This window comes from Colletotrichum chrysophilum (assembly GCF_026319265.1).
Source record: "Colletotrichum chrysophilum strain AFK26 chromosome Unknown scaffold_12, whole genome shotgun sequence".
Taxonomy (NCBI): Eukaryota; Fungi; Ascomycota; class Sordariomycetes; order Glomerellales; family Glomerellaceae; genus Colletotrichum; species Colletotrichum chrysophilum.
Genome location: NW_026517299.1, coordinates 322,131 through 344,348, shown reverse-complemented (window position 1 = coordinate 344,348; position 22,218 = coordinate 322,131). Strand labels below are relative to the sequence as shown.

At 54.4% G+C, this 22,218-nt stretch overlaps 8 protein-coding genes across 8 annotated transcripts; 7 read left to right on the top strand and 1 right to left on the bottom strand.

Moving 5' to 3' along the window:
- Positions 1 to 1,268: 1,268 nt before the first annotated feature.
- On the top strand, positions 1,269 to 3,831 carry COL26b_002462 (uncharacterized protein; the record flags this gene model as incomplete). Its single annotated transcript, XM_053175380.1, has 4 exons — positions 1,269 to 1,368; positions 1,453 to 1,484; positions 1,569 to 1,643; positions 1,708 to 3,831. 4 exons carry the CDS (start codon positions 1,269 to 1,271, stop codon positions 3,829 to 3,831), a joined length of 2,331 nt encoding a protein of 776 aa, XP_053040686.1.
- Positions 3,832 to 4,152: 321 nt separating this feature from the next.
- On the bottom strand, positions 4,153 to 5,268 carry COL26b_002461 (uncharacterized protein; the record flags this gene model as incomplete). The annotated part of the gene is made up of 3 exons (XM_053175379.1): positions 4,153 to 4,775; positions 4,986 to 5,102; positions 5,211 to 5,268. The coding sequence occupies 3 exons, from the start codon at positions 5,266 to 5,268 to the stop codon at positions 4,153 to 4,155; spliced, it is 798 nt and encodes a 265-aa protein (XP_053040685.1).
- Positions 5,269 to 6,425: 1,157 nt separating this feature from the next.
- On the top strand, positions 6,426 to 9,003 carry COL26b_002460 (uncharacterized protein; the record flags this gene model as incomplete). The annotated part of the gene is made up of 6 exons (XM_053175378.1): positions 6,426 to 6,536; positions 6,580 to 6,849; positions 6,909 to 7,038; positions 7,204 to 7,300; positions 7,356 to 8,250; positions 8,308 to 9,003. The coding sequence occupies 6 exons, from the start codon at positions 6,426 to 6,428 to the stop codon at positions 9,001 to 9,003; spliced, it is 2,199 nt and encodes a 732-aa protein (XP_053040684.1).
- A 1,075-nt stretch (positions 9,004 to 10,078) lies between these two features.
- Positions 10,079 to 11,667, top strand: COL26b_002459 (uncharacterized protein; the record flags this gene model as incomplete). The annotated part of the gene is made up of 2 exons (XM_053175377.1): positions 10,079 to 10,299; positions 10,365 to 11,667. The coding sequence occupies 2 exons, from the start codon at positions 10,079 to 10,081 to the stop codon at positions 11,665 to 11,667; spliced, it is 1,524 nt and encodes a 507-aa protein (XP_053040683.1).
- Positions 11,668 to 13,567: 1,900 nt separating this feature from the next.
- Positions 13,568 to 14,347, top strand: COL26b_002458 (uncharacterized protein; the record flags this gene model as incomplete). The annotated part of the gene is made up of 2 exons (XM_053175376.1): positions 13,568 to 13,672; positions 13,772 to 14,347. 2 exons carry the CDS (start codon positions 13,568 to 13,570, stop codon positions 14,345 to 14,347), a joined length of 681 nt encoding a protein of 226 aa, XP_053040682.1.
- Positions 14,348 to 15,260: 913 nt separating this feature from the next.
- COL26b_002457 (uncharacterized protein) lies at positions 15,261 to 16,212 on the top strand (the record flags this gene model as incomplete). The annotated part of the gene is made up of 2 exons (XM_053175375.1): positions 15,261 to 15,378; positions 15,440 to 16,212. 2 exons carry the CDS (start codon positions 15,261 to 15,263, stop codon positions 16,210 to 16,212), a joined length of 891 nt encoding a protein of 296 aa, XP_053040681.1.
- Positions 16,213 to 17,070: 858 nt separating this feature from the next.
- COL26b_002456 (uncharacterized protein) lies at positions 17,071 to 18,276 on the top strand (the record flags this gene model as incomplete). The annotated part of the gene is made up of 3 exons (XM_053175374.1): positions 17,071 to 17,932; positions 17,987 to 18,069; positions 18,187 to 18,276. 3 exons carry the CDS (start codon positions 17,071 to 17,073, stop codon positions 18,274 to 18,276), a joined length of 1,035 nt encoding a protein of 344 aa, XP_053040680.1.
- A 2,183-nt stretch (positions 18,277 to 20,459) lies between these two features.
- Positions 20,460 to 21,649, top strand: COL26b_002455 (uncharacterized protein; the record flags this gene model as incomplete). Its single annotated transcript, XM_053175373.1, has 4 exons — positions 20,460 to 20,597; positions 20,651 to 20,912; positions 20,968 to 21,159; positions 21,216 to 21,649. 4 exons carry the CDS (start codon positions 20,460 to 20,462, stop codon positions 21,647 to 21,649), a joined length of 1,026 nt encoding a protein of 341 aa, XP_053040679.1.
- Between the last annotated feature and the right edge of the window lie 569 nt (positions 21,650 to 22,218).

The window sequence follows — 22,218 nt, the reverse complement described above, 5'->3', positions numbered from 1 at the left end:
ATCTAGTGTCTAGGTAAGGACAAGACAGGAATACGTACCCTACTGCCACTGCCGGTGCCGCTGGGATTGTGACTGCGACTCCCGGCAAGTGTTGTTGGCAAGTAGTATGCGTAGGCAGTTGACAAGAACCGGGATTAAGATTGGGACCGTTTGGTTTTTAAGCCTCTCAACAACGATCACGCACATGAATCTTCAAATGAGACCAACGCAACGACGGCAAAGAGCGGACGGCAAACGACGGATGGAAACGGGGGCGCAGCTGGGTCGCTCCGACTCAGAGATACAACTTCGGACACATGAGAATTCAAGTAGTTGCTGTTTTCGGCGGAACTGAGCCCATGCGAGCCCATATTACTCGTCAGATTGCGGGCTCTTGCGGTCTCACGTGCGGGTTTGTAGTCAACCAGTGGCTCCCGTTTATGGATTCTAGGTAAGGTACCTAGTAGCAATAGAAAAAAAACTGCTCCGGAGTCCCAAGTGAAGACTCATCGTGGAGGGGCGGCGCGCGTTGATGGCAGCGTTTGGAAGGTTCTGAGCGGACCCCTCGGTGCAGGGCCTCTGAGGGCTTCCTAGGGGGCGACGGGCCAATCCGCGGGCGCCATTTGCAAATCAGGGCGCTGTACCCCGCGTTCCGGCGACCGGACCCGCAGCTGGCTGGAGCTGACGCCTCCGATGATCGGAACAGAATTCGTGCCAAAGCTTCACGGCTTTGGCCATTTTGTTTTGCTGGGAAGGGTCAGGTACCTGGCATGGCGGGCACTTTTGTGAGGGCGCGGGGCAATGGGCTCGTAGTGTCCATGCTTGCTGCTGCGGTATCGTTGTTGATTCAGCGCGCCAACTCTAAGAGACTGGACTGGACCTTGGACCGGAGGTCACAAGAGGCAAGGTACCTGACGCAGAAGCAAAAGTAGGTACCTGGCCATGTTCCTCCTCTTCCATGTCTACCTACTCACCTGCCTTACCTAGCATTCTGGCTCCCTTTATTTCAAAAGCCAGATACGAAGGCCTCCCGGTCCGGCAGATACATATTGAGCTGCTCGTCCCCCACATCCTGCCACAACCTCCGACACAGGATTTTTCTACTCTTTCTTACACTCTTCCCTCTTCCCCTTTACGCCTCTTGTCTCGCGACAGCCTCTCCTGCTTTTGACTTCAGACTTCCCCCCACACTTGATTGAGAGCACCGGGCGAGCATCACACCAACCGGTCCCTTATCGTGAGGACGCTGCCTGCTTTTGGAATTCGCTTTCGCGTTCGAGTCGCACACAATGCCTGTTGCCGAAGGAACCCCGCAGACTCTCTACGACAAGGTCCTCCAGGCCCATGTCGTCGACGAGAAGCTCGACGGCACGGTCCTGCTGTACATTGGTGAGTCTGCCTTGCCTTGAGCCCAGCTCTGCCTCGCCTGCCATGGCCTCAGGGAGTAATTTGCTGACGTTGGTTGTGCGACAGACAGACATCTTGTTCACGAGGTCACCTCTCCTGTACGTGACGCTTTTTTTGCCCTGCATCTCGGATGACGTCGGTTGATCGACCCCACCATGACGGCTCGCTAACAAAGCCTGCAGCAAGCCTTCGAGGGTCTGAAGAATGCCGGTCGTAAAGTGCGCCGTCCGGACTGCACTTTGGCGACGACGGACCACGTAAGTAACCAATTGGATTTGCAAAGTACTCGAAAATACCCAATCGCTCACTCTGCTCTAACAGAATGTCCCCACCTCATCGCGGAAAGGCATGAAGGACATTGGTTCCTTCATCGCCGAGGACGACTCTCGCGTGCAGTGCGTGACTCTCGAGGAGAATGTCAAGGACTTCGGTCTCACCTACTTTGGCCTCGGCGACAAGCGCCAGGGTATTGTTCACGTCATTGGCCCCGAGCAGGGCTTCACCCTTCCCGGCACCACGGTTGTCTGTGGTGACAGTCACACCTCCACTCACGGCGCCTTCGGTGCCCTGGCTTTCGGTATCGGTACCAGTGAGGTCGAGCACGTTCTCGCCACCCAGTGCCTGATCACCAAGAGGAGCAAGAACATGAGGATACAAGTCGACGGCGAGCTGGCTCCCGGTGTCAGCTCCAAGGACGTTGTCCTTCACGCCATTGGCAAGATCGGAACTGCCGGCGGTACCGGTGCCGTTATTGAGTTCTGCGGTTCTGTTATCCGCAGCCTCAGCATCGAGGCGCGTATGTCCATCTGCAACATGTCTATCGAGGGTGGTGCGAGAGCCGGCATGGTCGCCCCCGACGAGGTGACCTTCGAGTACCTGAAGAACCGCCCTCTGGCTCCCAAGTACAACTCCGACGAGTGGCACCGCGCCACAAAGTACTGGAAGTCTCTCCAGTCCGACCCCGACGCCAAGTACGACATCGATGTCTTCATCGACGCTAAGGACATTATCCCCACCATCACCTGGGGTACCTCCCCCGAGGACGTCGTCCCCATTACCGGCACCGTTCCCGACCCCGAGACCTTCCCCACCGAGGCCAAGAAGGCTGCCGGCCGCAGAATGTTGGAGTACATGGGCCTCACAGCCGGAACTCCCCTTGAGGAGATCCCCATCGACAAGGTCTTCATCGGCTCCTGCACAAACTCCCGTATCGAGGATCTGCGTGCAGCTGCCCACGTCGTCAAGGGCAAGAAGATTGCTCCCAACGTTAAGCGCGCCATGGTCGTCCCTGGCTCCGGTCTCGTCAAGACCCAGGCTGAGTCTGAGGGTCTGGACAAGATCTTCACCGACGCCGGCTTCGAGTGGCGTGAGGCTGGTTGCAGTATGTGCCTCGGCATGAACCCCGATATCCTTGCCCCCAAGGAGAGATGCGCATCCACCAGCAACAGAAACTTCGAGGGTCGCCAGGGCGCCCTCAGCCGGACGCATCTCATGTCCCCCGTCATGGCCGCTGCCGCTGGTATCGTTGGCAAGCTCGCCGACGTCAGGAAACTGTCTCAGTACAAGGCCAGCCCTCACATCGAGGCAGCCATCACTCCCATCGAGCCCCACGTTGATGAGCGCGTTGAGGAGAGTTCTGAGGAGAAGGAAGCCATCGCAGATCAGCCCGAGGACAACCAGCCCCACACCAACACCTCCGCCTCCGCCTCTGGCAGCTCCACTGGTCTCCCCAAGTTCACCAACCTGAAGGGTATCGCCGCTCCTTTGGAAAAGTCCAACGTCGACACCGACGCCATCATTCCCAAGCAGTTCCTGAAGACCATCAAGCGCACTGGTCTCGGCAAGGCCCTCTTCTACGAGCTCCGCTTCAACTCGGATGGCTCCGAGAACCCCAACTTCGTCCTGAACAATGACCCCTACCGTGCGGCTAAGATTCTCGTCGTTACCGGCCCCAACTTCGGATGCGGTTCCTCCAGAGAGCACGCTCCCTGGGCTCTGAACGACTTCGGCATCAGATGCGTTCTCGCTCCCTCTTTCGCCGATATCTTCTTCAACAACACCTTCAAGAACGGCATGTTGCCCATCGTTATCCCCGACCAGGCCGTCCTGGAGAAGATCGCCGACGAGGCCCGCGCTGGCAAGGAGATTGAGATTGATCTGCCCAACCAGCTCATCAAGGACGCCTTTGGCAACACCCTTGCCAGCTTCGACGTTGAGGAGTTCCGCAAGCACTGCCTGATTAACGGCCTCGACGACATTGGTCTGACCATGCAAATGAACGACAAGATCACCGACTACGAGCGCCGCATGTCCCAGCTGACCCCCTGGCTCGACGGCACCTCCTACCTCAAGAGGGACCCGAAGACGGGCCAGCTCCTCGCCAAGGCGGTTCCTGTCCCCAAGACCAACCGGGGCGAGACCAAGACTGAGCCCCTCGAGTGGTAAAGCAAAAGAGAAAGAAAGCAAAACAAACAAAAATGGGATTGGTAATCTGGAGTTTTGACTTTGAAAGTTAACGTGTCTACGATACGATGGGTTCAACTGGCTTTTCGAGCATGTTCATATGCTGGCGGCGGCGATTGGGAAATCAAACTAAGGGATTTGGTCATGTGGCTTTCTGTATGAAGCCGAGAAAAAGTTTTTCTATATCGATGTAGGGTAGATGTGCAGCATAACACAGCTTTTCGCAAGACTGAGCTTTTGCGCCGTACCAACACTAACCTCTGTGTCACTCAAAATATCATGAGATGCGTCCAAGGCATCAAATCAAAGTTCAAACTTTGAATCTCGCAAGATACCCACGTGAACCACGAACCCAGACTCGATCCTCAACCCCTCTGGCAACAACTCGTCAGGGACCCTCCACATGCGGAACCGCCTATGAAAGCTCTCGGCCCATTCCTCAAACACATCGGGGCTACGTAGCTGCTGGGCCACTATGCACACGCACGGCTCGGACCGCTCCGCCTCCTCCGCGTCGGTTTCCTCTTCCTCTTCCTGGACGCGCAGGCGGAGCCGAGCGAGGTCGGCGGTCGTGGAGACGAGGGGGTCGACCAGGGCCTCGTTGTAGATGCAGTCGCAGCACACGACGGCGTCGAAGGAGCGGGTCGCGGGTGAGCCTGTGAGGGAGGGCGTCGGGGTGTCGAGTTCCCAATCCAGAGCCGTGAATTGTATGCTTCCCAGACTTGAGGATGCTGAGGGGGTGGTAGCGGTGGAAGTGGTCCTTTTCCGACGGGATGAGGGTTTGGAAGCCGTGGAGGATGGGAGGGGGTTCGCCTCGAGGTTCTGGTGGATCATGCGCGAGACGTATGGCTGGTCTGTGAGGATGTAGCGGGATATTCTGGGCGCGAGGAGGAGGGCTGTCAAGGGGGAGATGCCGCAGCCTAGTTCTAGGACTGTGGAGGTGGGTGTGAAGATGGGGTTGAAGGGGGATGTTGGGGAGGAGAGGTAGGTTGCGAAGAGGGGGGTGATTTTCCAGAGGACTGTTGGGAGGTATGTTAGTACGACATGCCAGATTTGATGGTTTTTATGAGAAGTGAGATGGATGTTATCTCGGGTACGAATGGCGGAAGATGCATTGTTGCATGAGATCAACTTACCAGCGCCGGTTGTGCCGCCTGCCCGGGTTGATGAGAGGACCGTCGGAGATTGGTGGATGGTGAAGTCCCGGTCGGCGAGGGTGAGCGATAGCGTCGTCGCTTTGGGGTCGATGAAACCTAGGTTTGAGGACGGAATATCATGAGAGAACAGGAAGAATGTTTCTAGGTGTTTTGGTAAGCTGGAAAACCTCAGGATACTTGTTGGCCATCATCGTCGAGATGTACCTTCTTCAGGATCAAGGATTTCATCCTCCAGAGTGGAGATGAGGGCTTTTACAGCCATGACCGCTGAAAGTTGTGATGGGCTCGTGAGAGATCCAGAGAAGTTTGATTATGTATGAATCAATATGGACAGAATATCTCAGGCTAAAGGCCTTATGTGTGAGACCTCAGTAGTGATGAGAGTGAGGTGAAGGTGTGAGGTTGTGAGTTGGTGTGGTGGGTTTGGGTGGCATGCACTAACAATTTTCGTGCCCCTCGACTCAAATCCGACGACATGTCTTTGGATTGGAGATATGGGTCCCTAATACCAACATATCTGCGCCGCAAATCTGAATAGCTTCATCAAATGGGACAAAATTCACTCGATTAATGGCAATTCCTAGCGTATGTTTGAGTGATAGGTTTGCAAACGCAGCTGATTGCGTAGCTCAAGCCGGTCCTCAGCGGGTCCCACATCACAGCACCGGTCACGGAAACCTGCGTCCCTTGGAAACTTGGACCCTCCCCGGGCTCCTTCCTGCTTCTCAACTGCAGCAGACTATTTATTGAAGTTCTTCCTAGTCGTTGTCAACAGCGAGCGGGGCCAATTGGTCCAGTGGTCAGGTCAGGTCAGCAGCAGTGCAAGCGCCTTGCATGATACACAATAACCCAGCTTGTTGGGGTTCGAATCGAACCTTTTGCATTTCAAAATATTCTTTTTGTTCCAAATCTCAATCAATAGGTAAAATGTGACCTTATACAGCCAGAATACATTGGTCAACATAATCACACCCAAATATCCATGGCCCTCTTGAGGCCTGCCTTTACACTACCCTTCTTCACCTGCCACTTCTTCATGAAGCTACATGACTCTGAACCACGGATATCTTTCTGTCCTCTTTCTCTGCTGATGCTTCGATCTGCCCATGCGGGAAGGCAATGATATCGCTACCTGCCATAGTGTTTCCGGCCCGGGTCTCGCGAACCGTTTGTCCTCATTGCGGTGAGGCGTTTGCATCTCTTTCCTGATCCAGAACCCATGCATCTTATGATTAGCCTTGCTGGTACATCAAGAAAGATCGAGGAGGGAGAATCTGTATCGTGACGTGAAAAGATCTGCCAGCATGTCGTTCTCTTATTTCCTGGCGTGTTCCTCCATCCCATCTTCCTTTTCAACTTCATCGCACCTAGACTTTGCTCAGTCAATACAAGCCCACATCTCATCGTTGAAGCATTACCATGGCTCCCGTTCAGTCGACTCCCCAGACGGGCCTGGGCAATCGCCATCTCTTGGACAAGATCGACAAGCTCAGAGAGCTGGGAATTTCCAAGCAGGTCCCTCTTCCACAGGTATGAACCATCGATCAAACCACTTGGCCATTATCTGACCCAGTGTCTCTTCTCTCAGCTTGTCGTCGTCGGAGACCAGTCCTCCGGAAAGTCGAGTGTTCTCGAGAGCTTGACCGGATACTACTTCCCTCGATCGGTCGGACTCTGCACCCGCCATGCTACGGAGATCGTTTGTCGTAGAGAGCCGACGACTAGCATCGTTGTGACCATTCATCCTTTCGATGCCACCGCTCGGAAGGCTGAGCTCGCCAAGTCTTTCAGACATGTGCTTCAAGACCTCAGAGGAGGACAGTTTGCGGAAGTTCTCCAGATGGTAGGTTGAAGGAGAGCATTGAATATTGAGTCTTTGCTAAGTTTTGCTTTTCCCATTAGGCCTCTACTGTCATGGGATTGAAGTCAACCACCGATGGTTCCTCTGAGGGCGATGCCTTCAGCAAGGATATCCTTCGTGTCGAGATTTGTGGCCCAGATAAGGAGCATCTCACGATTATCGACGTCCCGGGTAAGTGAGGACTGCGTGGTCTCATTCCTTGTCTCGCGTTTCCTCTGTTGTCTTCACCAGTTGGGCCCTTGGCCCGACTTCCCTTGCCGTGGATCTTTTTCGACATATGTGACATCGCGAGACCCTGATTCTCTTTGGTACTGTCATGGACTAATTTGTTCAAAGGCATCTTTGAGAACGTCCAGGAGGGCTTCTCCACGTCCAGAGACGTTGCTCTTGTCAAATCCATGGTGAAGGATTACATCAAGGATTCCAGGACCATGTGAGTGCCATCACGTGTTTCCTCCTGCTGCAATGGTACTGGCTAACATCAACAGCATCCTTGCCGTGATCCCCTGCAATGTGGATGTGGCTACGCAGACTATCCTCACCTATGCTGCCAAAGCAGACCCCGAGGGTAAGCGTACTCTGGGTGTAGTAACGAAGCCGGATCTCGTCAGAGAGAACGCCACTCGAGAGGCGGCCATGGACCTTATCAGAGGCAAGCGGCGCGACATTCAGTTGGGCTACTACGTTGTCAAGAACCGAGGCGCTGACGACACTTCATCGAGCAAGGACGAGCGGGACTTTGAGGAGAAGTTCTTCTTCGACGAAGAACCTTGGTGCAGGCTTGACAAATCCCGGCTTGGTGTCCCCGCACTTCGTAGCCGCCTGCGGGAGTTGCTAATGGACAGAACCAAGAGCGAGTTTCCTAAGGTTCGGCGTGACATCAACGAGCGCCTTGCAGATGCGAAGAAACAGCTCGCAGCTCTTGGTCAACCAAGAAGCACCGAAGACGAACAGAGACGGTTCCTCGGCGAGATCGTGAGCCGCTTCGTTGAACTGAAGAACTTCGGCCTGAACGCCTACTACACCGGAGACCCGCTCTTTGACAAGCATCCGGACCTGAGACTGGCAACACGAGTCCGAGAAGCCAACACAGCGTTCTCCAAAATGTTCTTTCAGAACGCTCACACTCGGCAGTTTGCTGATCCTGCTGCGAGCAAAAGCGAAGGCGACGACTCGGACGAGTCATCGGAGAAGTCTGACGATGACGATGACGCGAGCAGGAACGACCTTTACCCCCTCTCATTCTCGATCCCCTCTGACGAATCCGGTGAACTCGATGGGGTTCTGGCGGAGGCTTGTAAATGCGCCAAGCCAGGAACCAGTGGCATCATGAAGCACCTTGAGCAGTTGTATCTGACCTCTCGAGGCTACGAGCTGGGCACCGTAAGTACATGAAGCGTTTGATTTTCTGTTGAAGTGAGCCAGCTAACAGCTTTGCAGTTCAGCAGTCACATGCTGCCCACCGCCTTCAAAGAGCAATCCATCAAGTGGGAGGCCACGACTCTGGCTCATGTGAGCAATATGATTCTCATCGTTCACCACTTCATCTACAGTGTGGTGAAGGAAGCGTGTGTAGACGCTCAGGTCCGCGACGCACTCTGGTCCTCGATTCTGGATGAACTCTTGAAGCGGTACCAGGTTGCCATGGATCAGGCGAAGTTGCTGATCCACGTGGAGCGGGAGGGACGATCCATCACTTACAATCCCGCCTTCGACAGAGCCCTCAACCAGGTCAAGACGATGAGATCGGCGAGCAAGTATGAGGACTCGGAGATTACTGTGCAGAATGGAGAAGAGTCCCTCGAGTGCGTCATGTGGAAGGACCTGAAGCGAGAGACTACCGAGGCTGAGGGTCTCAACGAGACTTGCTACACCATCCACGATGTCCTGAGAAGTTACTATGATATTGCCAGCGCTCGATTTCCGGATATGACTTGTACCCAAGTTGTGGACTACTTTCTTCTCGGCTCCGAGGACGGCCCCCTTGGGGTCTTGTGTCCCAATCGCATTTTTGGCATGACGAATGAACAGTTGGACATGGTAGCGGGTGAAGATGCCGTCAGCAAGAGCCTTCGCGAAATGCTGAAGAATGACATCAAGCTGTTCCAGGATGGAAAGAAGATCTTGCGCACTTGAGACTGGTCGCGCGATGGAGGAGGCCTAGGAAGCACCATGACTGTCGTTCGCTGGTAGAAATATTCGCAGATCGGATATTATTGTGGCAGAATTGAAGCAAAGTCAGTTGCCGCACAACCTCACCTCTTCCGCGACCTGATATGCTTCCTCTATTACTGTGATTCTCTAGTTAGTGATGTCAATATAATTCGAAGATCAGGTCCGGACCGAGTGCGTGTGAGAGTTTCGATAGGGTTGAAGGCCCATCCTAGAATCGCACGTGCTCTCTGAATCGACAGCAAAAGATCCTGAGTCAACTTCCGGGATGGCGCGCGTCGAATCAGTCGTCCATCGTCCATCCGGGCCCCGGTCGCGACCTATCAGCGGCACTTGGCACGGGTTGTTCGGCATGAAGAAGGGAAGAGCCGCTGTGAGATATTTCGGAGGTGGAACCACAGGGGGCCTTAGGGGGAGCTGCAGGGAAGGCGATCGCGAAGCTTGTTCCAATTCCAACGTCGCATCGACCCACGTGACTGCCCCAAAGACATGCCGTGCCTGTCCACGTTTGGGTCTAATGTCCGCCCGACCTCCCACCTTCCCCCGCCAGCCCCCGAAGACGCTCCGACCGCCAACCGGTGGCATCCAGCTGTGCTTAAGTGCCCGTTGAAGGTTGAAACTCGACATCGCTAAGGAAACGTCGCACAGCCGCCGTCCTTCATCAGCAAACACACCCGTCTATTTTTCTGCATGGTATGAGAAAAAAAAAAAAACCAGGGGTTCTCCCGGACGATATCCCCTGAAAAGCACCACGCAAGTGCCGTTTGTTTCCAATTCACCTTCCGCACTTTGGGAAACCCCTTCAACCTGCGGAAAACCAGACACACGAGACAACTTCGCTTCTTAGCCCGTTAGCCTCTCTACCCACCTTGCATCACACCTCACTCGCATACGCCCAAAAAGAACCCCCGAACGAGGGGAACAGGGATGCTGCAGCGGGCGGACCCTACGTCGTACGCAAGCTCACTGACCTGGGGAACCACCCAGGCACTCTAATTTCCATCTTTCTCCTCCTGGCACCTGCCTTCCATCTGCCGCGATGGGTCGACTCTCCGATGCCGCCACTTCGGCCTACAAGTCAGTGAGGGGCCTCTTCGTGGGCAAGACACATAAGTACAGCACCATCCCGGAGGATGAGGACAGAGCAGGCACCGAGACGGAGTACGAGCCCTACCGGCGTCAACCGAAGCCTACACTTGCCTTGCTCATTCTGGGTGCCATGTCTTTCGCGGCTCTCCTCACCTTGGTCGCTGGCTTCAGGTAAGTTCATACGAGATACTTGATTTCTCATCAAAAAGTCTACAAGCATTCTAACGCGATAGCAGCCTTGTCAGCGGCCAGAAGCCGGACAACGCCACTGGTGAGGTCTCTCAGTTCTGGGGCCAGTACTCTCCCTTCTTCTCGGTGCCGTCCGAGATCAGCGCCGCCACCCCCGACGGATGTACCATCACCTTCGCGCAGGTGCTTCACCGACACGGCGCTCGGGACCCCACCTCCGGCAAGACGGCCACCTACAAGGCACTCGTCGACCGCATCCACCAAACCGCCACTCAGTACGGAAAGGGCTTTGAGTTCATCAAGGACTACCAGTACACTCTCGGTGCTGATGAGCTCACTCCTTTCGGCCAGCGCGAGCTTGTCGAGTCGGGAGAGGCCTTCTACAAACGCTACCAGTCTCTGGCCGCCAGCGCTGACCCGTTCATAAGATCATCGGGCCAGAACCGCGTCGTCGAGTCTGGTCTCAACTGGACTTCTGGCTTCTTTGGAGCCAAGATTCAAGATGGTCACAATGGGCCTGATGGAGGAATCAACTCACAGATCATGGTCATTCCTGAGCAGGAGGGCTTCAACAACACGTTGGACCACAGCCTTTGCACGGCTTTCGAGTCAGGCAACTTCTCCAAGGTCGGGGATGACGCTCAGGTTGACTGGCGCAACACCTTCACAGCCCCTATTGTGAGCCGTTTGAACACGAACCTGCCTGGAGTCAACTTCACATCCGAGGACGCTGTCAGCTTCATGCAGCTGTGCCCATTCAACACTGTGGTTAACGGCACACAGTCTCAGTTCTGCGACCTCTTCACGTTGGACGAGTGGAAGGACCTCGAGTACTACGAGACCCTGGGCAAGTACTACGGCTTCAACGCGGGCAACCCTATGGGTCCGACGCAGGGTGTCGGCTTCACCAACGAGCTGCTCGCGCGATTGACGAAGCAGCCCGTCGTGGATCACACGTCGACCAACTCGACTCTCGACGCCGACCCCGTGTCGTTCCCGCTCGACAAGGTGCTCTACGCCGACTTCAGTCACGACAACGACATGATGAGCATCTACGGGGCGCTCGGGCTCTACAACTCGACGGCGCCGCTGGACAAGACGAAGCGGACTTCGGTGCAGGATGCAAAGGGCTTTACGGCCAGCTGGACGGTGCCCTTTGCAGCACGCATGTACGTTGAAAAGATGAAGTGCGGATCGGACGAGGAGCTGGTTCGGATCCTGGTCAACGACAGAGTGGTGCCGCTCAACGGTTGCGGCGCAGACGACCTGGGACGATGCAAGCTGGACGCTTTTGTCAACAGCCAGACGTTCGCGAAGAGCGGCGGACTCTGGGACCAATGTTTCGTGTGATACCCAAGAATAGGCTTCCTTGGTTGCATTTTGGGCACTCCTGTCTAGAGGAAAAGAGGATAGGTAGACTATTAATCAGCCACAATAGAGAAGAGGATACGATCGCCAAGCCAAGTGCCGCAATAGAGGTGCCGAGTTGTCAGTGTCAAGTGTTTGATTGGGAGCGCTAGGTTTCAGTGACAGGGGCCTAGGAGTCCGATCTCTCTCTGCAGCAGCAGGTTGCGCAAGCTTGGGGGCAATTGTTTCCAGCAAAAAAGTCAGAGAGTCAATGACTAGCGTGCGAAGCGTGAAGCCAAGGCCGTATCTGACAGTTGTCACAATTACCCAACCCGCAGTCCAAAGCGCAGCTACTAAAAATGCAGCATCATGATGTGCGTGAGAGTCCGTTCAGGGGGGTAATGGGGGTAATGGGGGAAGTGGTTGAATAGTTGTCTCAACTGCAAGGGGGAATCGCTATGAATAGGGACAAAGCCATGCTACGTGCTTCGTACACTTGGTAAAATGGAGCGATGGGCAGCGAGCAGGGGTTCAAAGCTGGTTTCGTTTCCCGGCTCGACAAAACATTTTGGACGGGGGCAAGCGGACCAAGGTGCGGCGGGCACGGAAGCTCTCCAAGAACGAACGGGCGGGCGGGCCCAGGTACGTTACGCACGTCATTGTGGGAGAGTACATTAGGTACCTACATACTAGGTAAGGTATGTAGAGGTCCTCACCAACGCTGTGTGCGTCCCGGCCAGGCAGAACCGGTGTCCCGGGACACTGCTGCGGGACCTGGACCTCGTGGCCCTCGACAATGAATGCGCTCCGTCGGGGCCTTGGATGGAATGTGCGCCGTCTTAGCACCCGCCCGCGCGCGGTGCCGGTCGTTGTCAGTGACGGCCATGACATGATTGGGCACCACTTCACCACCAAAGCGCACCAGCACCAGCCTGACTGGGAGGAAATACTGAACCCCAGAAAGATGGAGGGGAACGGTGGACCGAAGAAACGAACCACTTGCGGCCTTAGTAATCCACTGAAAAAGCAACAAGCTGTTGGCCAAGCTCTGTGGGAGTGGAGGTCGGGTGCGGCACGCCTGATTCGGGGGGAGCCTAAGCCTAAATCCATGGCCCCCAGAAGACAGGCAGACAGACAGACAGACAGACACACACAGAGAAGCTGAAGTGGACTCGAAGCAGCAGCGGCAGCAAGTCCGACTTCCATGCAGCAACGCTGACGGAGCGCGCGGAGCTAGAGAAACCGGGCATCGCTGTAATTGGCAGCTGCCTCGCACCCAAAAGGCACCCGACGACGCTATTTGCGCATCCTCCACCAACTTGCAGATGCAGCCTGCCCGAGCTTGCCTTGCTGCTGCTCCTCCTCCATCGTCTCGTCATCCTACCTATCCCGTCTGTCTTCGTACCACCACCACCACCACTACCGCCGTCTAGGTTGCCTTTTCACTCACCACCCAACTGGCAGGCAGCTGAGTTCCGTCAAGCAGGGAAACACCGACTCAAGCTTGGGTGCTGACCTGGCCTTGCGCACCGCCTTACCTGTCTGTCAAACAAGGTTTCGCCGGGCTTTGCGTTCTTTTACCAACTCATCTTACTTTTTTTCTGTTCCGCTTCTCTGCCTTGCCTTGCCTGCGCCGTACTCGTGCCTTCCCAGGTTCCTCGAGCCCTCGCGCGCGCTTTTCCTCCATTATCCGTCCCGTCGCTCTCCCGCACACACCACAGCCACAGCTCCGGCGACAACTGCGACTGCGACGAACACCATTGCCGCTGATTACCCACGACCACCTTGTCCCATGAGCCGAATTTCCATCGCACACCGGAGACTTCCAACCACACATCATTGAAGACTTCCTGCCGCAAACCCTACTCAAGACGACGACACCCGTCGCATCTCAATTGCAGCCATGGTGAACGCCGCTGGAGGCATCGTCATCGCCATCCTGGTGCTACTGCTTGTCGCTGGAGTCGGTTGGGTCATCTTCACTCAGCTGCGCGCCCGCAGACTGGGCGTAAGTCAAGCCTCCCTCTTCGCATCGTCGTTCCTTGCTCTGAGGCAGATACAATGGTCGCACTGCCTGGATCTTTCCCTGCTAACCTTTCGTCGATAGCTCCCGCCGCCCTCGCTTTCCTCGTACATACCATTCCGAAAATCCGAACCACCAGCTTACGGACCCCCGCGCCCTGCGCCCAGCGGCATCGTCGGCTGGTTCAACGACAAGATCACCGGCTTCAAGAACCGCAACAACCGATCCGCCGCTGGCGCCTACGAGCAGCCCTCGGCCGGTGCACCCCGTCGAGGTTTCGGACCCCTCGACCCCGATGAGGCTTGGGATACTCGCGTCGGCCACGAGGCGGAGACCTACGGACCCTACGGCAATTATGAAGAGCAGGAGCTTGGCTACCGGGGCGGCGCTGGCGGAGGCGACAGCTACAACATGAACATGGCCGCTACTCCCAACGTTCACGATGAGCCCGCGAGGGGTCGCAGCCTCAGCCGACCCGGTGACGACCTCGCCGTACCCAAGGGAGGCAGGAATCCTTTCGACGACGACGCGGAGCCAAGCAACATCAGCCTCCGCGGCGTAAGCCCGCGGCCAATGGTCGACACTGCGCCTCAGCCACAGCCGAAGGAGAATGGCGAGAGCCCAACAGAACGGAGGTCCATTTTCAGAGAGAACGTATAAGAAGACTACGACCAACAAGACGCGCCGCCGCAAGTCAGGCGATGGATACAAGTAGAAATTGCGGTCTCTAGAGGGGCCCGACAAAACAGAACGATTACAGCCGAGTCATAACGGAGGAGGATGATCGAGCAGAACGGAGGGAGGCCAGCTTGCCTTTGGGCAATCCTATGGAGATATGATGTAAGGAAAGCGGGCCAGAAGGACGGGCAGGGCACCGGACATGTCACGAATGGGTTGTGCAGTATTGTTTTCACGCGAATCCACGGCGTTGGGTCTTTTCGGTTTTTTTTTTCCATCCAACTTATTCTCTGCGAGAGCAATAAAATTTTACAATAAGCCGTGATCGACAAATCGGCCCGCCATTGATCTCCCTGCGTAGTGTCTCTCCGGAAGAGTGCGAACGCCGGACATGCCGCTCCCGGCATCCCACCGGGCAACCAGTCTGTGGATACCGCCGCAATGTAACGGAATCCTCACTGAACTTGGGGGACAACCGCAGCTTTTCCTCTCCCGTCGCCTGATGTGAACGTCCGTCGCATGCTCCTTCCGCAGGCGGCGATTGGTCGACGTCTCTCCGGGTCCCTGCCCGCCCGCCTGATCCGAACCCGCCAAGAACCTCCCGAGAAGAGCCTGGCCTGACAACCGTGCCGGGGTTGGCATTGAAGGAAGGGTGAGAGCCGCCCGTTGGCAGTTCCCCACAGTCCCCCCAAGCTGTGACCTCATTCCCCAAACCCCGCCATCATTCCGTTCCCCTCCCCCTCTGCCCCTCCAAAGCTCACCTTAGACTCCAAAAAACAGTGATCGACAAATACAATTCTCCTCACCAGGAACACGCCCACGCCCTTGAAGACGAAGACGAACCAGTGCAATTGAGATCAATCGCGTTTAGGGACTACAGATATCAGCAGCAAACATGGCGGACCTCAACCTCCAAGAGATCCACGACACCCTGGTCGACATCGCCAGCGAGGCGGGCAAGATGATCATGGCCGCGAACCCGTCCTCTATCGACCAAGGGACCAAGCTCAACTGTGAGTTCACCTATCACCCAGCGGCATTCCCACGCCGGCCCAGCTAACTAACACCTCTCAGCCGTCGACATCGTCACCGAAACAGACCAAGCCGTCGAGAAGATGGTCTCGACCCGCCTCCAGACAACATACCCCAACATCTCCTTCATGGGCGAAGAAACCTACACAAAGGGCACCCGCCTCGGCCCCGAGCCCACCTTCGTCGTCGACCCCATCGACGGCACCACCAACTTCGTCCACTCCTTCCCGGATGCCTGCATCTCCCTCGGCCTCGCCGTCGCCCACGTCCCCGTCGTCGGCGTCATCTACAACCCCTTCCAGGACCTGTGGTACACCGCCGTCAAGGGCAAGGGCGCCTTCATGCGTCGCGCGGGCGGCGCCCAGCAGCGCCTGCCCCTCGCCAAGTCTCCGGTGCCCCTCCGCGGCCTCGACAGCGCGCTGCTTGCGTGCGAGTGGGGGTCCACGCGCGACGGGCCCAACTTCGAGCTCAAGGCGGAGACGTTCAAGAAGCTCGCGGCCACGAAGGAGAGCGGCGGCGCGATGGTGCACTCCATGCGCGCGCTGGGGTCTGCGGCGCTGAACCTCGCGGCCGTCGCGGCGGGGCAGCTGGATGCGTACTGGGAGGGCGGATGCTGGGCGTGGGATGTTTGCGCCGGGTGGTGTATCCTGAACGAGGCGGGGGGTATCATGGCCGGTGGAAACCCGGGTGTGTGGGAGCCTGCTGTCGATGAGAGGGTCTACCTCGCCGTCAGGGGGGCGCCGAGCGGGCAAAAGGAGCTTGTTGAGGAGTTTTGGGGCGTTCTTGGGGACGGCAAGTTGGATTACTCTGTTTAAGGGTTCGGCTTGTCAGGAGAGTGATGATCGAAAAGGAGGCTGTCTCGACGTCCGCTTGGTCAATTTTTCGAACGTTGATCTGAAGGGAGAAGGAAAATATGCACATTTTGCATTTCAAAACAATTTTATGAAAAGATTCATAGGCGTGGACCTCTATAGACACGAGGTAGTCGCAACAGATCGACACTGGAATAGAGAGGCAACTGTCGATAGACGAACTAGATCACGGTTATCTTGACCCAGACATGCTGTCGTATTGGCGTTTATCAAACATCGTAGGCCTAACACAATTAGGAGCGATTGGGCGCAATTTAAAAGCAATACCAAGCAAACATAACATCCCACTTCATATTCATGCTCAACAGGTTGGAGACTGTTCGTCCCATATGTCTGCAGGTTGAACCTGAGCTTCAGATGAACACAAGATCTATGGCGAGAGTTGCATGAAGTCCCCCGCTTCAATCCTCATGCAGAGATCAGATGGCTTATGTGTTTCTCTATATCATATTCTACCTTCAGCAAACCTCTGCAGGACCCAAAATACAGTGGTAGGCGACTTAGTACCCGTAGGTCTCAAACTTCACTTTATTCAAGTACGATTATGAAGGGCAGACGAGGATGTTTGTGTTTTGCAGGGGAGATTGCTATATGAAGAAGATGACCCCTTCCTACGATGTACCTCAAGGTTGTTATGGCCTAGGGCATCACCAAGGACATTTTCAGCCGCAGCCCTCAGCAGATGAACCCTTGCGGCAACAGGGCGTAAAGTACCATCTTTGAGTGGCAAAGACAAAGGCCATCCTACACTCTTCTTCATTTCGCTATTTGCTGTGTAGGCAAATTGCAACGTCGGTCGAGATGTCCAACGCCAATACCTCCTGGGCTCGTCTTCCCCCCGAACTTCGGGATGAGGTGCTCAGCATTGTGTCGGGTCTCCACGGCACTAAGTACAGCCAGCTTGCTACCATTTCGTGGGAATGGCATTCCTTCTTCGAAACGTTGATTTTTGCCGAGATCAGCCTAACGCCATCGCGCCTGTTCGATACTAACTCTACTGCTATTCTCTTCCGCAAGAGAAGTCTCATCCGTTACATATGGTTTCGCGTGGAACTGGAAAGCTACCACTGTTACAAGTGCCCACTAGAGGTCGATGAAAATGGCAACGATGAGGACGTGGACGTTTTCGGCGAAGACCCAGCCGATGACAATCTGATCGTGTATGCTTTCCAGAGCTTGGCCGCGGCCCTCAGCACGTGGGAGCCGCGTAGCCACTTGGTTCTCGACACCAGTGTCTCCTCGCCAAGCGATGCGCTCCATTGCTTCAAGTATCTCAGCTTCTGCCCAGACACCCACCTTGGCGAGTGCTCGTCGCTGTTACAGCGCAGCGGGGATGACCAGCAAGGGATCACGACCATCCACGACCCGCCTCACGGCTGGATCGCTGGGCGGCAAACTGCCGCTCCCCACGAGCGCTCTATCTACAACTCCTTTGACGAGATCATGAGCCAGGCATCATTTCTAGACGAGGAACAGGAGATCCGGTGGTGGCGGTCGATGCCCCTCATGCCTGCGGTCACGGCCGTGCTCCTCCGCCAGCAAACCCGTCGTCAATGGTGGCCAGCCACCCTCGCAAACATGCTCACGCGCTTCCCCAACATGACGAAGCTTTGCTACGAGCCTTGGAGAGAATGGAGCCAGTCACAGCAACTGAATGATCAACGTTAGTATCGTGCTGACACAATGTGACTTGGACTCGCTGACCAAAACTCGACAGTTACCCAGCAATTCATTGACTCGCTTCACAAGACGAAACTATCGAAGCCGACAATTTTCGAAAACTTCAATGAGGCATACACGGTAAGCTTTCCCTCTTGCCCCGCTATCAGGGTGCCAAGTCCTGTTGTAAGCCATAAACTCGCGAGCGCTAGTGTGCAACTCACGGGAGCTTTCAGCCTCATTCAAGGTCAATGCTAGCTGCTTCTTCTGGGCGAGCAAGAGATATTCATTGGAGTGGAGGAACCTCACACGTCTAGCGTTGACAGCGAGGGCACTCACCGGAGATGAGGACTTCGAAGACATCAGCAGCATGCTACGAAACGCCGCGGGTGCTGCGCTGAAGATGCCAAAGCTTGAGACGATGGAACTTTGGAATGGCAGGCAAGGCGTGGCGATGCTGTTTCGCTACCAGAAAGCTCGGGACGGGCAATCGGCAGTCATCACCGTTCGGGGGACGCTCGAGCTTGCTCTGGGGTCTGCGGTTACCGAAGCTTGGGAAGCGGTCGCCCTCCGGCATCGTCACGGCAGGGTTGTTGTACAGAGCTCATTGATCAAGCCAAATGTTATCCGGTCGCATGGTGATGCGATACGCCAGCTGGGACTCTCTGTGGAGGTTATCAGACCTGTCTCGCTGCGGCAGATCATTGAAGAGCATCAGATTCGGGAAGGGCTGACGACGATTTGATAAGGGGTAACTCAAAGGACTTGATTGATCTCGCAAAAGCCATAAATCCGTCAACATCAGATCATAGAAAATTATGGTCCAAGACTTCAGGGCTCTGCACTCCTGCTCACAAGCTATTTGAGCAGGGTGTACTCGGCTTTTACGTCCATAGAAAAGTTAGAATCAACATTTTCAATGCCCGTTCTGAATCGATCTGACGTTGAAGTAGCGTATTGGCTGTTCCGTTCCTCGTAGGTTACTTACGCAGGGCACAACGTCAAATGCCCAGCTAACATCTCGAGCTAGGTCTACTTAGACTCGGCGTGTCTACCCTAACCACTGCCTAGAGAGAAAATAACAGGGAGTAAAAGACGAGGTGAAGGTGCTGTGAACAATAATACAAAGCTTGCAGAGATCAGACCGCCTTATGCTCCTTTCCCCCACAACGAGTCGCTTCTACGGCATGCCTTTTGATAACAGCAAATGTACCCCTTACTCCTTCGTCAGCAACCCCGCTCGTGTTGGAACCATGTCATCCTCGCGGAAATTCCCAGGACCTTTAATAAGCGGTTGGAGCTTTGATATCATCCCTGAACTGAATGGAGTAGCATGATAGACAGGCTTATGAACGCAAGTGTCATAGCTGGACAATCTGGCTGGGACCACAGACTAACACCGCTCTTGACGTAGGCCATCCGAAACTCTTTGGCATCAGGCAATCTAGTCATCGTCTGACAAAACCGCTCGGGATGTGGGATGTGATAACGACCAATAAGGTCTGAAAGCCATAGCAGGCCGGTTAGCGATGTCATTTTATCGCCGTACGGATGCTTCGTGGCGGCACCACCCGAGGACCAGGCAAGCCAGCTGTGGAACGCAACATCCCGAGGAGATACATCCACCGCCGATGGCCGCGGTCTTTTGACAGTACGGCGGAGCGCGCGGGGTACGTGAATGTGGCGGAGACCGCGAAGCAAGCCCCCCTGCCTACAGTCCGTTGCGTTGACAGCGTCCGCCCCCGACTTTGACCCGGAAGGAAAATTTTCCGCTAGCCTAAAACCCCCCTAAACTACCCTAGACTTCACACCTTAATAACTCTATTCGTACGTAATGCGCGTAGATAAAAAATAGATTATTATAACTACTTAATTTAAGGTTATTGATTAATATGTTTTTTTATTTTCACGTATTATATACGTATAGAATTATTAAAGTGTGAAGTTTAGAGTAATTTAGGGGTTTTTTAGGTTAGTAGATACTAAACGTAACGCTAAAAAGAAAAAACGAAACCCTTTATACGTAGTATCCACAGTATTTACTCTAAAAACCCCTTAAAATCACCCTTAACTTCGTATACTTATAGCTCTATATGTACGTAATACGTAGTAATAAAAATTATATTATTAGATAGCCCTTAACTAGTAAATTAATTAATTAAACTTTTAGCTACGCGTATTACGTACGTATAGAGTTATTAATATGTGAAGTTTAGAGCGATTTGGTGGTTTTCCAGCAAAAAGCCCCTTTTTTACCTTTTTCGGGCTGAAAATTAGGGGGCGGACGCTGTCAACGCAACGGACTGTAGTGACTTATCTCAAAATCCGGGGTAGCTGGTCATCACAACAAAACTGGCAGTTCTCCACGAGCTCCCTTGCCTGGCTGTCTCAGGTACCGAAAACAGGTAGACTGCGGCCAAGGGTCCTTTATAAAAGAACTAATGAGACGTCTTGGGGTTGCTCTACGTTCATTGCGTCCGCCATCGATACTCATCAATCTGGAGTTTTGTTAGTGTGAATCTTTTGACAACATGACGAAGGACGTGAAGAAATCGTCGGCCGACATCAACGGCAATCCTGAAGATTTGCGCGTGGGTGAAACGCTGACAGACAGAGAACATGACGCCGTCTTTGGAGACATGTCCAAGGACGGGCCAAATTACCGTGATGTAAACATCATTCTCTCCCTCCTCAGTATCTCAACCTACTGACACATTCATAGGTTGGATGGTTTGGAACTTCGTGCTTGATGATGAAAACTCAGATTGGTCTTGGTGTCTTGTCATTCCCGGCCGTCTTTGACACTTTGGGACTGATCCCCGGCGCGATTATCCTCTGCACCGTTGCTGGCATCACTACTTGGTCGAACTACATCGTGGGAGTGTTCAAAGTCAACCATCGCAGTGTTTATGGCGTCGATGACGCCGGGCAGCTGATGTTTGGTCGTATCGGAAAAGAACTGTTCGCTGTTGCGTTTATGGGCCGTGAGTATTTTCAGAGATGAGTCTCGGTCGAAATGTTGGGACTGACAGTGTTTAGAATACGTGATGACGGCTGGCTCAGCGATGCTGAGTCTTTCGATCAGTCTTAACGCCCTCTCGGACCACGGCGCTTGCACCGCCGTCTTCGTCGCCGTCGCATTTGTTCTGATCTTCATCTTAGCGAGCATTCGCACCCTCGGCCGCATCACCTGGCTCGCGATAGTTGGCGTCGTTTGCATCATTACTGCAGGTCAGTTTGTCTCACGTTTGGCCGCCTATTCGCAAGTTCACTGACAGACTTCACAGTGTTAACCGTGACCATCGCCGTGAGCTTCCAAGACCAGCCCCCAAATGCTCCCAAAGATGTCCATTGGGAATCCGACTACAGACTATTTGGCAACCCAAGCTTTTCCGAGGCCGTCTCAGCCGTGTCTACGCTCATTTTTGCGTATGCCGGCACAGGTGCCTTCTTTCCCATCGTATCTGAGATGAGAGACCCTCATCTCTATCCCCGGGCATTAGCACTTTGCCAAACAGTCGTTACCATCATATTCCTGACTGTTGGTATCGTCGTGTACTACTATTGTGGATCTTATGTTGCCTCGCCTGCTCTTGGATCTGCCGGTGTGACTATTAAGAAGGTTTCGTATGGTATTGCGTTCCCCGGACTGCTTGTCAGCGGTGTGCTTCTTGCCCATGTAAATGTTCCCCCTGCACTCTGGCAGAGAATTCTCTGCTAACTGAGATCAAAGGTATCGAGCAAATATCTGTTCGTCCGCTTTCTGCGCAATTCGAAGCACCTCGCATCCAACTCATTTGTGCATTGGGCCACATGGCTAGGCTGCAACGTTGGTGTTTGCCTCCTTGCTTATATCCTCGCGAGTGCAATCCCCGTCTTCAACGGCATTGTCTCTCTTTCCGGAGCGCTCTTTGGCACGCTGCTATCATTTCAGCCTATGGGATGTATGTGGCTCTACGACAACTGGGCTCGTAAAGAGAACCCTACTATACGCTGGCGTCTTATGGTTGCTTGGAGTGTCTTTGTAATAGTGGCTGGTACCTTTATGATGATCGCTGGCACGTATGGCGCCGTTGTGGGCATTGTCGATTCTTACAAAGCTGATGGAGGTTCGTCTGCTTGGTCGTGTGCGGACAATTCCAACTCTAGCTAGAAGTGAAGAGCTTCCTAATTCCCAAATTTTGTTCTTCCTAAATCAATTCTCATTTGCCTTGCCAAATGTTTCACGGAGAGACTGAAAGCTCGCCTCATTATCAGATATATGTGGACAAGTTTGTGGCGTCTGAATAC